General features: G+C 38.6%; 2 protein-coding genes across 5 annotated transcripts; one reads left to right on the plus strand and one right to left on the minus strand.

Annotated features, from left to right (window-relative positions):
* Positions 1-610: 610 nt before the first annotated feature.
* On the plus strand, positions 611-6008 carry LOC113742816 (uncharacterized). 2 transcript variants are annotated; one of them, XM_027270806.2, is made up of 3 exons: positions 611-2374; positions 2709-3121; positions 5087-6008. In XM_027270806.2, exons 1-3 carry the CDS (start codon positions 1510-1512, stop codon positions 5852-5854), a joined length of 2046 nt encoding a protein of 681 aa, XP_027126607.1. In that variant the 5' UTR covers positions 611-1509; the 3' UTR covers positions 5855-6008. The 2 variants fall into 2 exon arrangements, with proteins under 2 accessions (XP_027126607.1, XP_027126608.1); XM_027270807.2 differs by having other exon boundaries at positions 612-2371.
* Positions 6009-7756: 1748 nt separating this feature from the next.
* Positions 7757-10885, minus strand: LOC113742707 (uncharacterized). Of its 3 annotated transcripts, none has more exons than XM_027270623.2 (5): positions 10727-10885; positions 9646-9780; positions 9489-9557; positions 8952-9058; positions 7757-8671 (listed from the first exon to the last, which is right to left on the minus strand). In XM_027270623.2, the coding sequence occupies exons 2-5, from the start codon at positions 9776-9778 to the stop codon at positions 7979-7981; spliced, it is 1002 nt and encodes a 333-aa protein (XP_027126424.2). In that variant the 5' UTR covers positions 9779-9780; positions 10727-10885; the 3' UTR covers positions 7757-7978. The 3 variants fall into 3 exon arrangements, with proteins under 3 accessions (XP_027126424.2, XP_027126423.2, XP_071903858.1); XM_027270622.2 differs by having other exon boundaries at positions 10710-10856; XM_072047757.1 differs by having other exon boundaries at positions 9646-9830; positions 10727-10759.
* Positions 10886-12362: the final 1477 nt, after the last annotated feature.

The following is a 12362-nucleotide window of genomic DNA, read 5'->3' on the forward strand; positions in this document are numbered from 1 at the left end:
TCTTATATACACTATCACCGTTAGATTCATGACATGCTTGCAAAAGTTGAATTTCAAATTCAAATTTTACATAGTTGTCATTCATACGCTGACAGCATACGAAAGATTAATCCATAAAATAATTAATAATTTAATTGAAATTAACTAAATCACTCTCGTAGTAATGTTCACTTCATTTAATAAGAACAGACACATTAATGAAAAACAGAAACATTCATTTTGATAAATATAGACATATATTCGAATGTGCGCATTTCTATTGCTGTGTAAATATATGAAAATCCAATTATGAACAATGAATATATATGAGTAGGCACATAGAATCTGATGAATACAATATATATATATATATGGACGTACAAGTGTGCACATTTCGATTTACACATTTGTACGCTTGAATGTGCACATACAAGTGCTCACATCTGCTCCTAATGATAAATTTGAGATTTTGCCTACATCATATTGAATTATTTACAATTTATGAATAATATTCCACATTTCTATTTTCAAATTTTCAAAAAATTCATGTCTTTCTCGTAAATTTTAAATCTTCCTATCTCTATTTTTTCAAATTCCCAAAAATAAAACCAAACACTACACGTGGAAGAGGGACTACTCTGTCCTGTCGTGTCCTATATTGCTGAATTAGAGATAAACAGAGCAGCCAAGCCAGAAGGCGCTACAACGTAAACATCTTCCAATTACCAAAAACCAAAACAACAAAATCCGGCAACAATTGCACCTCACGCTGACAATCTTCTTGGAATCTTGGACCCCATAGATTTTGCCTCCACATGCCCATTTTTCCATCTTACATAGCAAAAAAGTTCACTTTCTCACGATTCTTGCAGAAGAACTAAGCCCATAATCCCTTTTTTCTTTTTTCTTTTTCCCTTTTTCTTTCCCAATTATCATCCTTTTGAAAAGGTCACAAGTATTCCTCTAACAGTTGTCCCCCGTCCTTTTCACTGATAGCTGGTTTGCTTAGGTTGGGTTGAAAGTTCAGGTGTAGCTTTCAATTGGGTACTTTTCTGGTGGAACTTTCTGAACCGGGTTCTTGCTGATTTTCGACAATTCCGAGGATTTTGATAATTCTGGCAAATGGGGTTCTTCTGATTGATTGATGAAGTTCTTCTGTTCAGAGGTAAAGTTGGTAAAATGGGCATTGATAATCTGAATATGGATTTTAAAGAACTAAGGATCCTTAATTTTGGCTTAGATTCGTTTTCTTGGAGAATAATCTGAACATGTTGGGTTCCTTTTGCTTAATTCTTACCTGACAATAGAGTTGTAGAAGAAGGGGTTCTGGTTCTCTGCTTGAATATATTTCTACAAGTCTGGAGATTAACTGCATTGACTGCATTTTATTTTTTTTGGTGGAAAGTTTTATGTTCTGAACGTATTTAGTTGCTGATTCGTTGGGATATTTGGATGCTTAGATTTTAGAAGAGACGCGATTTGTTTGCTTCAACTAGTTTAGGATTGGAGTTGGAGAAAAAGGGATAGAAAATGGACATATGGGTAGTTGCAGCAGCTGCTGGAGCTGGATATGTAGCTCAGCATTGGAAGAATTTTGTAAAGAGTAGGAGGAGTTTTCCGGATTCATCATGTGAGAGTCCTACTTTTAGACCTGAGTCCTTACCAAGCAATCAGCAAGCCAAGGGTGAGAACTCCTGGCCTTGTGATGCATTGTGCAGTAAAAAATTAGAAGTAGAGTTGTTTTTAGAAAAAGAAAGGCTGTCGCGAGATTCTTCTGTGCCAGATATAGCTTCTACAACCGGTGATTGCGCTGATTGTTATACTCATTCTGCTTCAAATCTTGTGCCTGGGTCCTCGAGCTATGAAGATGTACAAGTGGCTAGGGAAGGAGTTGGAATGTGTGGTGATAAAGATGAGACTTATCAGGACTTGTCATTGCTACCTTCTACTCGAGAAACAGCTGTTTCTTATGGTTTTGCAAGGAAGAAGAGCAGTCTCAGGAGCAGACGAACTAATGGACAATCACTAAAGCCTCTAAACTCCATGGAAAGTTGTCTCTTGGCTCAGTTGTACAAAGAGCGAGCTGAAACAGCAGAGTACAGTTGTAGCTCTGTTAGTTCGCCTTGCACACCAACCATTAAGCCATTTGTTGTGACAGATGGGAGCAGGATAATCAGTAGAGCAATTGCTAATTCTTGCAATTTGTCCATTGGATCTGTGCAAAGCAAGCTTCACACAGCTACCAATCTTGAAGACATATTTGGAGTTCCTCGACTGCCTAGTCTTGGGTCTATGGAGTTCCGCAGAAAAGCTAAAACTGATATTGAAATGGAACAGCATAGAAGATCGAGCCTTTCTTGTGGAGTAAAAGGAAAGCACCAAAGACTGCAAGGTGGTTAGTATGCTTACTTTTAGGCTTGTTCAACTATTTATTGCAATCAGTTTATGGTGTATATAGTGGTGTGGTTATTGATTTGATGTTCCAAACAAATTAAAGAAGTGTGTCATTGCTACTATTTACTGCAATCAATTTGTTTTTCGGTTAGTTTGAGCTTTTAGATATGTTTTTAACGTTGCTAAGCCTATTTCTAGTCCAGGTTGTTTGTCATCTTTGGTTCTTAAATTGTAAATGCACTTTCTCTATAACTTTGTCCTTCAGTGAGCTAAATTATTTTTTCCTCCTTTTGTAAATATTGTGGCTTTCCTGATAGTTTGCCATCTTGAATCAGGGACATCACAGGGTGCTCTGTTTTTCTGTCTGGGATTATCTCTTGGCCTAATCTCTTCTTTCTTGACTAATAAACGAGAAGTAGACAAATTGAGTGACTTGTTGAAACAAACAGAGAGTTTGGTTCAGGATTTACAGGATGAGCTTGAGATGAAAGATTCGTTAACTGTGAAAGAGCTTGCTGTTGAAGATTCGGAATCACAGGATACGCAGAATGATCCATTTAATAATGGGCCTCTACATGCATTTTCCTCTGAAGAGACGTTGAATGACTGTGACAACGTATATAAAGATCAGAAAGCAGAGGAAGAATCTTTTAGCAAAATTGAAGCAGAGCTTGAAGCTGAACTTGAGAGGTTAGAATTAAACATGAGCTCTAGCAGATTGGACAGAAAGATATCAAATCTAGTTGAGGTATGCAAATTATAAGATGTCTTTAGTACCTTGAGCAAATTATAAGATGTCTTTATTACCTTGAAATCGTTGGGTCAGTAATGATGAACGAATCTCAGTCACTCCTTGTGGATTGAATTAGATAACGTAAATTCTTTAGCAGATATACGCAGTCATGCATAGGTCGGTATGGAGATTTTGCTTTTCTTGTGGAACTCTATAATTGTCCACTCTTGGTAGTTTGACTTCTGATTTTCAACCATGTCACTTATGTGTTTTTTGTTATTTTATTATCTCATATATCTTCAGATGGTTAGTCAGTTTGTTATTTTTGGAAAAACGGAAGGGTTGTTCAAATTGGATATTGCCTCAAACCAGTCCCTCCGAGACACCTCTACCTCAATGGTGGTTATCTTTATCTCCTTGTACTTGCAAATAATGCAAAGAGGTTTTTCCTGTTTTTGGTTGAAGCAAATAGACAATCTGACAAAAATCTGACTAACTGGATGAATCCCAGTTTCAAATCTTCAACAATTCAGTCCTATAGGTTTCAGTCCATTGTCTTGTTTGGTCCCATCTTTGCATCGATCTATTTGCCTTTTACACACATAACGAGACTTCTAATTTTCCCAATTATGGAAGAGTAATAAAAAATGTGTTCATTATCTGCATGAATTGCAAAGAAAGCATTGCCAAACAAGTTTTGGCGCTTATATTAGGAGCTATTGCTATGGCACTTAGCTGTGCAGTGGATTCCTTGAAGGTCACTCTACACCAACACCCCCCCTCCCCTCACACACACACACACAACAAGCCCAAAAAAAAGGCTGAGAACCTGGGAAACAATTTTTGGTGGATTCTTGTCATATGTAGTGTTGTGAAAATGTCATGAACCATAGCCTTTTTCTTCATTTCTTGGATCAATGGCACCTCATCTGGTAATTGCAGATTGAAACTGTTGTGACATGCAGAAACTATAAAGTCCTGAAGTTTAGCATGTTGCTAGGAAATTGGTTGGAGTATTCGGCACATTCACATCCTTGTGATTTGATTTATGAAGTTGATTCTTTGTTAGGTTATTATGAGATGGATTAGTGGGAAATGGGCTATATATTATGTTGGCAATACAGTGACTCAGGAGGTGATTGTTCAAGGGTTGTAATAAAGAATATGGTGACTCAGTGTGTGATTGTTGAAGGGTAAAATAAAGGATGCTCAATTGATAAAATCGTTCCAGTAGGTTCATCAATCGAGGGAATCGTAACTGCAAACTGTTTTCCTTCTTAGCCTGGATTAGGCAGTATGACTGGAATCTCACCTAGAACTTGAGATCTTCAATAATTTCCTATTTCATTATCTCATCGCCAAATGGTAAACACAGGGAAATGTGTGGATATCGTGTGCAGGTTGTGGATTGAAATTTTAGTGTAAAGCTGAGGCTTTTGCAGCTTTAAATAAATTTAGCATATATTTTTCTTGTTTTTAGTTGTTTCCCAAGCAAGAAGAAAAAGGGATGAAAATCTTTGAAAGATGAGGGAGTAAAGACCCAGGACAGTGTCTTGCATCACTTTCTTATACTGATGCAGTAATGTATGTGCCAGCTCATTTAGTTGCATAGGAATGGAATGGCATTTTCTCATTTTCTTTTGTATCTACAGATGCATTCATTCGCTAAAGCTTAAAACTCTTATCAGTTCGTATTATATGTTTTTGCCAAATGAGAAGGTTATAAAATAATCTCCTTTCCCACTATACACCAGCCGAGTATAACATTGTCCTGGCTAACTTAGTGATATAAATACCTTTAGTTCTTGCTTCTTCAGAAGTTTAAGAGATCTTCCACAATTCTAAACATGCAGGATTTGCTTAACATCTGAAACAAATACGCATGTCATTTAATATGTCAAGTCAAATTTTGTTAGTTCTGCAGTAGTTGAATTTAAATGATTATCCAAAATTCTGACAGAACTTTAAACGCATTGCCAGCTTGATGCAGATTATGTGCCAGATGCAGTAGAGGGAGTGCTGAAGGCTGGGGCCTTTGCTAGACAAAGTGGTCCTCAACCTTATGCAGAGCAGGACGGAAGTGGTAGCTCCACCACTCAATCTGCTCATTATGCAGTCTCTCCCAGGGAGCTGACCTTGCGGTTGCATGAAGTGATTCAATCAAGATTGGAACAACGTATCCAGGAGCTTGAAATTGCACTGCAGAATAGCCAAAGGAAGGTTCGAAACATGGAATCACAGCAAACAAGTTATTGGAGACAGTTGTGCAAGAGTGAATCTGCATGCTGTTCAACTGAAGGAAGTCCAGATTTTAAGGAACCAAATCAAGCAGACCAACCTGTGGTGATAAACTTATCAGCGGAAGCTCTTGATGCGGATAATGAGCCTTTTGATGAGTTCACAAAGGTAAATGAGCTTGAGGAAGCGGATAGCCACAAACAAGAATTATTGCAGACTGGTGGCCAGAAAGAATATTGGCTTCACAACAGTGACGTGATTTATGAAGCACAAGGGAAGCCATTCACCGATAAAACACCATTAACATTTTCCACTCGACAAGTTGGGGTAGATGACTACTACCGGACAACTGGTATCGTTTCGAGGGAGGATGAGGATGACATTGGGTATGATGGGATGGAAGAGATCTTGATAAAGCATATTGTGGAACAAGCCCGAAAAGGCTCTCCTGTAGTTTTGAATGCTCAAAGGGCATTGTTTTCACCTGATGAAAATGAACATTCACAATAGGTTGACATCGATAACAGAGAGAGAGAGAGAGAGAGAGAGAGAGAGAGAGAGAGGAGGTATATAGAATTTGAAACTTTACTCGTCTTATATAGAGATTAATCTTCGGTGAACGCTATAATATACATGTTTTCTGGAGAAACCTTTCTTTTCTAAACTTCTGATGCTGATTGCCTTTACCCAACTTTTAATTTCTTTTGGTTGTGTTGTTTGGAATTCTTGGATGCGATAAAAACCCTGTTTTTATAGCTCAAGCAGCTGCTCAATGACTTCTTTGGCGCTGTTCTATTAGCCAATAAACTACTCAGGCAAAAAGATTATAAATTTCTCATCACAGATTTCGTTGTTGAGTGGATGAGACGTACTACGTCTTCTGCAAAAGATGATATCAAGGCGGTTCTAATTTTAGTTGAAACACCATCCTTCGAGTCAAAACCAAATGGGCAGCACCTATTCTTTTTGTTTATCGCGCAATTTATGGGACTCTTTTTCTCCGAATTACATTTATCTTGGTAGAAAGGAAATTTAATTAACCTTTCTATACCAACAATAACCCCTGTTTGCCAAAGTCAATTGACAGATACAAAGAGCACCATAACTTTCTAAAATGTCAATTTTGTTTTAATAGTGGGTAAGAGGTACATGGCATAAATTTCTAGGAACGCAGATTTTTGCTTTCAAAATAGTTCAGGTGGTAAACAATCGAAGGGCAACCTATGTATAACTCTTCAGTTGGCAACTTTTCATCCAGACTTTGCAAGTCTTAAATTAGTTTGCCATTCAAAACACGAAGGCATGGGAACAGCATCCGTTGTGCATGAGCAGGTAAACACACAAGATTTTAACCGTATGAGGTGTGAAACCCTTGGAACTAACATATGAAAATATTGCACAACCATAGAAGAGATTGTCTTGCATACCCTAACAGTACAGAACAAAATCTATAGCATGGAAAGGTATAATATGCCCAACTTTATCTATATACTCCACAATAGTTCAGGTGTTAAGCAATGGAAGTCCAACTCAACATAACTCTCTGAACAGTGAACGCTTTAGTTAGTAATCTTTGTTCAAAACACAATGCATATAAGCTGGTAAACACAAAAATTAGAGGTAAAACAACTAGGAAAATCTTCTAGTATTTGGACCTTGAGGTGTGAAATCTCAAAACTAACATATAAAAAAACATAAAACTAGGACTGAAATATGAATTAAGCTACTTGATACTCATATCAATCTTAACTCATTTTGATAAGAGCTCGTTTAAATTTAATTCAACAACTAATCAAATCAAAGTTGAACAACATTTGATGCTTGATAAACTTTCAAATTTGGCTTGAACTCGATTCAATTAGTGTGATTGTGAAATTTAGTGTAAGAAGTTCAACTACTCGAACTCCATTCATAAAAGCTCATTTAAGCTCCGATCAATAAGTAAACAATCCAAATTTGAAAAAAATTTCAAACGCGCAAAATAATCAAAATTTCAAACTGCGTGTCGTGGTCCCAATTAGTAGCTTCACCTGATTTCAGTCCCCCGTGGAGGTTTTCAGACGCCTTCCCCCTTCTTCATGCTCAACTTGAAGAACATTAATGAAGCTTGGGTCTACCAAATGTAGTCAAGAATTTGGCCTGCTTACCAATCTAGGCTTTATACTTCTACCGAAGCCGTTAGAAGGGGAGGGGAGGGGAGGGGATGTATATGGGTTGAGAAACGGCAATCTATATAAAACTAGTTATAACTGTTACTTCTTGTCACCCAAAGACTAGCTGCACAAATAACCTACAAGAAATTCTCAAAAAAAACTGAAGAATGCTGCAATTTCCTCGCCAAGCTACATGAAACAGACTTCCATCAGAGCAAGCGGTTAAACATAACAGGATAAGTGCTCAACACAGACAACCTAAGCCTAACTGGCATTGAAACAAACTTCTCATTACCAAATTGAGTTAAAAAATGTAACAATTCAAGTTTACATGGCCCAATTAAGAAGTACTAACAGATTTGCAATTGCGGGGACATAAAACAACTATAAGCCAACATCAAAAAGAAAAGGTTGAGAGCCACAGACATGGGGTAAGGAGAGCAAATTTCAGTGAGCACAAATGCAGGCAGGCTTAGTATGGCTATGGGGCCCTTCTGTCCAAAACGTCGTGGGACTCATCATCATCCTGGAAACTCCCTCCTCCATCATTTTGGTCATAACTACCATCAGCATTAGCCACATTATTGTTCTCATTGTTACCATATTGATTCCCAGCACCATAGCTTAATCCAGAATTGCTGTTGAACCCAGTGTCACTGAAACCGCCGCCAGCATTATCGTTACCTGCAAAGTAGTTATCGCTTGCACCACCACCAGAAGCAACACCAAAATTCTGATTGTTCCCACCATCAAAGCCAACATTTGTACTCTCAAAATTATTGCCACCATAATTGCCTCCTCCACTAGCATAAGTGCTGCTACCACCATAAGACCCTTCAGTGCTAGCATAACTGCCAACCGCACCACCACTTGCATAGCTGTCTCCAGCAGTCGCACCATATCCACCGCCACTGCTTCCACCACTCTGATTGGCACCAAAATTATTGTCATAGTTCCCACCACCACCATAATTACCACCTTCATAATTTCCACCACCATAATTACCACCACCATAATTTCCACCACCATAGCCACCGCTGCCTCCATAGCCGGCGCCGGTGCCAGCGCCACAGCCACCACCGCCATAGCCGCCACCATAATTTCTGTAGCCACCACCTCCTCGTGGTGCCCTATCATGAGCATGATTCACTTTTATGACACGTCCTTGAAACTCCTGAAAGAAAATTTTATAGTACACACACAATGAACTGGTCAAACTGAAAGTTCAAATAGAAGAATGCAAATAATAAAACCTAAACTCTTTAGTGCCAGCAATTCCAAAGTGCAACCCTTTGCATCTAATGAAGCAAATAACTTCACTTTATGTAGCACCACCAAATTGTTTATTTCCATGTAGATCATGTAACTTATTTCGAAAAATCAGTGCAGATTCAGTCATGCAGGGAAAGGGGAAGAAAGGGAAGAGAATAAATAAAAGAAACATGCAGCGGTACCTTTCCATCTAAGGCCATGATAGCAGAGGAAGCTGCCTCAGCACTTTGAAAAGTAACAAAGCCAAAACCTCTGGAATTACCAGTTTGATGATCTGTAATGATTCTTGCTGCAGAATGGCAAAACAAACTCAGACAAATATATCAATGTCAAATAATTGAACAGAAAACAAACCTACAAACAAGGCAGCAAATAGCCAAATATCTCGAGGGTATTTGTCGAGAGAGGTAATCAAACCTGGTGCAGGCAAAAATCTAAAAGGAATTACAGTAAAAAAACAAAAAGTTTTCCGCAATTTCAAGCCATGAAAAAAGAATGGATGTGCATATCCCAGCCCAATTATGCGGTTCTACCTATCAGAATAATTCTTCAACAAAACTATCAAAATTGATATATTTTCAGAGCAATTAGGTAAGTAAGCAGAACAGGTTTTTATCCACTCTAGGAAAACTGCTAGAATAAGTATGGAATATTGATGAACTGGCAGATTACTAATACGAGGAATTCAATGGCCATTCTTGCTTTGTGAGAACCATTACCTTCAATAACTTCTCCATACTTTTGAAAAGCATCTTCGAGACTTGCCTGATCGGTTTGATATGAGAGCCCTGCAAAAATAAAGGGCATCATCAGATTTAAACAGAACATTTGCAATGGCTGGTATTTCATCAATGACGACAACAACAACAAAAGTACCTCCAACAAAGAGCTTTGAAGACATGCATCGTATTGCTTCAAATATGGACGGTCTAGATGCAGAAATTTCATGATTAATATGCTTCCTTACTGCATGCTGGAGTATGCCTCGGGCTTTATTGAAGAAAGCCATCACTGTAAAATGCAAAAATATATAGCACTTACATTGACTTGCAGTGAAAGGCCTAGCCAGAAATAGACAACACATTCAGAAAGATATGAAGCCAAATACATTACTGGGCTAGATGAATTTGTAACAAAATTAGGTAATCAACAATTCAGAAATCCTGCCTCAACAAACCAATAGGATCATCCAAAATCATGGACTACTGGATAAAAGACCCAAGCAATTTGCATACAAGTAAACTGACAAGCAACAAACTGGCTGCCACCCTCATGCCTATACCTGATACCTCATCTCCTGACGTATCAAAAATGAAATAAAAAATGAAGTCTCGCAAGGCCATATGTACTTTAAAAGGTCATATATTCTTTTGCACACGTAAATGACAAAAAAGCGTCTATTTCCATCAGCACCCACTTCCCCCTCCTTCCATTGGAAAATACCAGAACTAACATTTCCATTTGTTTCTTGAAATTCCAGAAAACATTACAGTACCTCAGACTTGAGAAACTCGTCTTTGGCACAATAACTGCTCTTTGAAAAGCATAAATTAAAAGCACTACACCGCTATTACCCTACACCCCTTCTACAAGATTTAATGCCAAAAAACTCGCAAAACAAAAGGATCAATATCTTTTAACTGCCAAATAAATAGTACTGAAATGAATTCTGTTTCAAAGAAAAGCATTTCAATTCAGGACTAAAGTCCATCGCTCTTTACAAATCACTAATCATCAATCTAGACACCATCCCGGCAAAACCAAACCAACATTCAAAAAATAAATCATCAAGAACTAGAGCATGAAACCACATAAACATGAATTTTACATCATTAATCATCAAATCTAATATAATAAACACAAGATAAATGCATAGATAAATTTATATTCATGCTGCGTATGGAAATTAGGTTTTCATCGGGGTGCTTAAGAAGAAGTACCAGAGTTAGAGAGTTACCGAACGCAGAGTAAAAACCCTAGAAAGGGTTTAGAAGAGGAGAGAAGGGCTTACGAAAAAAATGAGAGACTAGACTGTGGTTCTACGGCCTATTTATGGAAAGACATTCAACGTATGAGCACGGTTGGATCGTTGGTAGCAGAAATTTGAGCCGTTGGATGAGAGCCTAGTGACTGAAAACGTAATCTATTGGACTTTCTCATACGTTGGTATTGTATACAAAAACACCTATTCCTTTTTTTGGGTAATACTAGGAGTAGGGCTGTCAACGGTCCGGGTCTAGACCCGGACCCGTCAACATTTTCCGGGTAAGGATAGATATATAGACCCGTGATCCGGACCCGGACCCGGACCCATTTTATCTAATAGAAAAACGGCTCGAATACGGGATATACCTTACCGACCTGTATTAGACCCGAACCCGTTTTATTTAATTAATAATTAAAAAATATATACCTATCTATCCTAATTATTCATATTAATACTACTTTCATTCCCAAATTTTTCCAACCCTAATACCTACCGCCGCACATCCCTTTTTCCCCTCACTCTCTTTTCTCTTTTGCTCTGCCTCCCGCCTCCGCCATTGGTGACCAGTCCATCTCCAGCTCTCTGACTCTCTTTTCTTTGGTCAGCTCTCCATCTCCATCTCTCCATGACTCTATCTCCATCTCCAGCTCTCTGACTCTCTCCATCTCCACCTTCAAAGAACCCCAGCTCCAAAGAAACCGCCGGATCTGGCTAGCTAATGAGAAAAGAGATCTTGGAATTTCTTGAGGTGTTGACTTTAGCTACTATTTGGGTGCTTGCTTTCCATGATTGGTGTTGTTGAATTTGTATTACATTAATGCTTTGCTTCGGCTTTTTTGCTTCGGCTTTTACCTTTTCCCACTTGAGGTACTAGATTTCAATCATGTCTGGCCCATGATGAATGATGTGGGAAAATATGATGCCCGTTCCTTTGTTTGATTGAACAAACAAACAAAAGGACCGACTGCTTATATGAGGCTGTGATGATTTTTTTTTATTATCAATACGAAACTAAATAGAAATCAAGATTTTGAGCTTTTCCGTAGCTTGGCTTGGTGAACTCTGGAGGGTCTGTGAGGGGTATGCAGAGGGCTCAAAAGGAAAATTGGGCACTTTTGGTTCATTTTTCCTTTTGGGTTCTTTATCTGATTTCCCTCATGTGGCAACTGTTGTTTGTAGCCATGGCGGTTTTAGCCTATCTTGATGTCAGACTCCAATCTGAGCCTCCACTTTTCGCTCTTCAAGCTTTAATAATGAACCCACAACCTCATAGAATTTTTCTTATTCTTTTTGCTCAATTTTCAGCTATATTCTGGATCTGTAGCTGGGAACATTCCTTTTGAAACAGAAGTAAGCAATCTTCCATTTTGGTATTTTGCCTTTTTCCGGGTAGGCCCGACACGGACCGGGACCCGTCAATTGCGGGTCAGGTAGAGAGATTAAGAGACCCATCGGGTATTTGGGTCGGGTCCGGAATTAATCCAGTATGACGGTTCCGGGTTCGGATTTATTAATTCCGGCCCGGACCCGGCCCCGTTGACAGGCCTAACTAGGAGGCATGGGCCGCGCTCTGCGCGGCAACAACTTATGGTGGATGCCCAGAAAA

This window comes from Coffea arabica, chromosome 4e (genome assembly GCF_036785885.1).
Source record: "Coffea arabica cultivar ET-39 chromosome 4e, Coffea Arabica ET-39 HiFi, whole genome shotgun sequence".
Classification (NCBI taxonomy): domain Eukaryota; kingdom Viridiplantae; phylum Streptophyta; class Magnoliopsida; order Gentianales; family Rubiaceae; genus Coffea; species Coffea arabica.

Coding starts and splice junctions, on each gene's coding strand:
- LOC113742816 (XM_027270806.2), top strand. CDS start 1,510: ATGGACATATGGGTAGTTGCAGCAGCTGCTGGAGCTGGATATGTAGCT. Junction 2,375..2,708: donor GCACCAAAGACTGCAAGGTG/GTTAGTATGCTT, acceptor ATCTTGAATCAG/GGACATCACAGGGTGCTCTG. Junction 3,122..5,086: donor AGATATCAAATCTAGTTGAG/GTATGCAAATTA, acceptor ACGCATTGCCAG/CTTGATGCAGATTATGTGCC.
- LOC113742707 (XM_027270623.2), bottom strand. CDS start 9,778: ATGGCTTTCTTCAATAAAGCCCGAGGCATACTCCAGCATGCAGTAAGG. Junction 9,558..9,645: donor TTCAAAGCTCTTTGTTGGAG/GTACTTTTGTTG, acceptor TTATTTTTGCAG/GGCTCTCATATCAAACCGAT. Junction 9,059..9,488: donor GTATGGAGAAGTTATTGAAG/GTAATGGTTCTC, acceptor GCCATTCTGCAG/CAAGAATCATTACAGATCAT.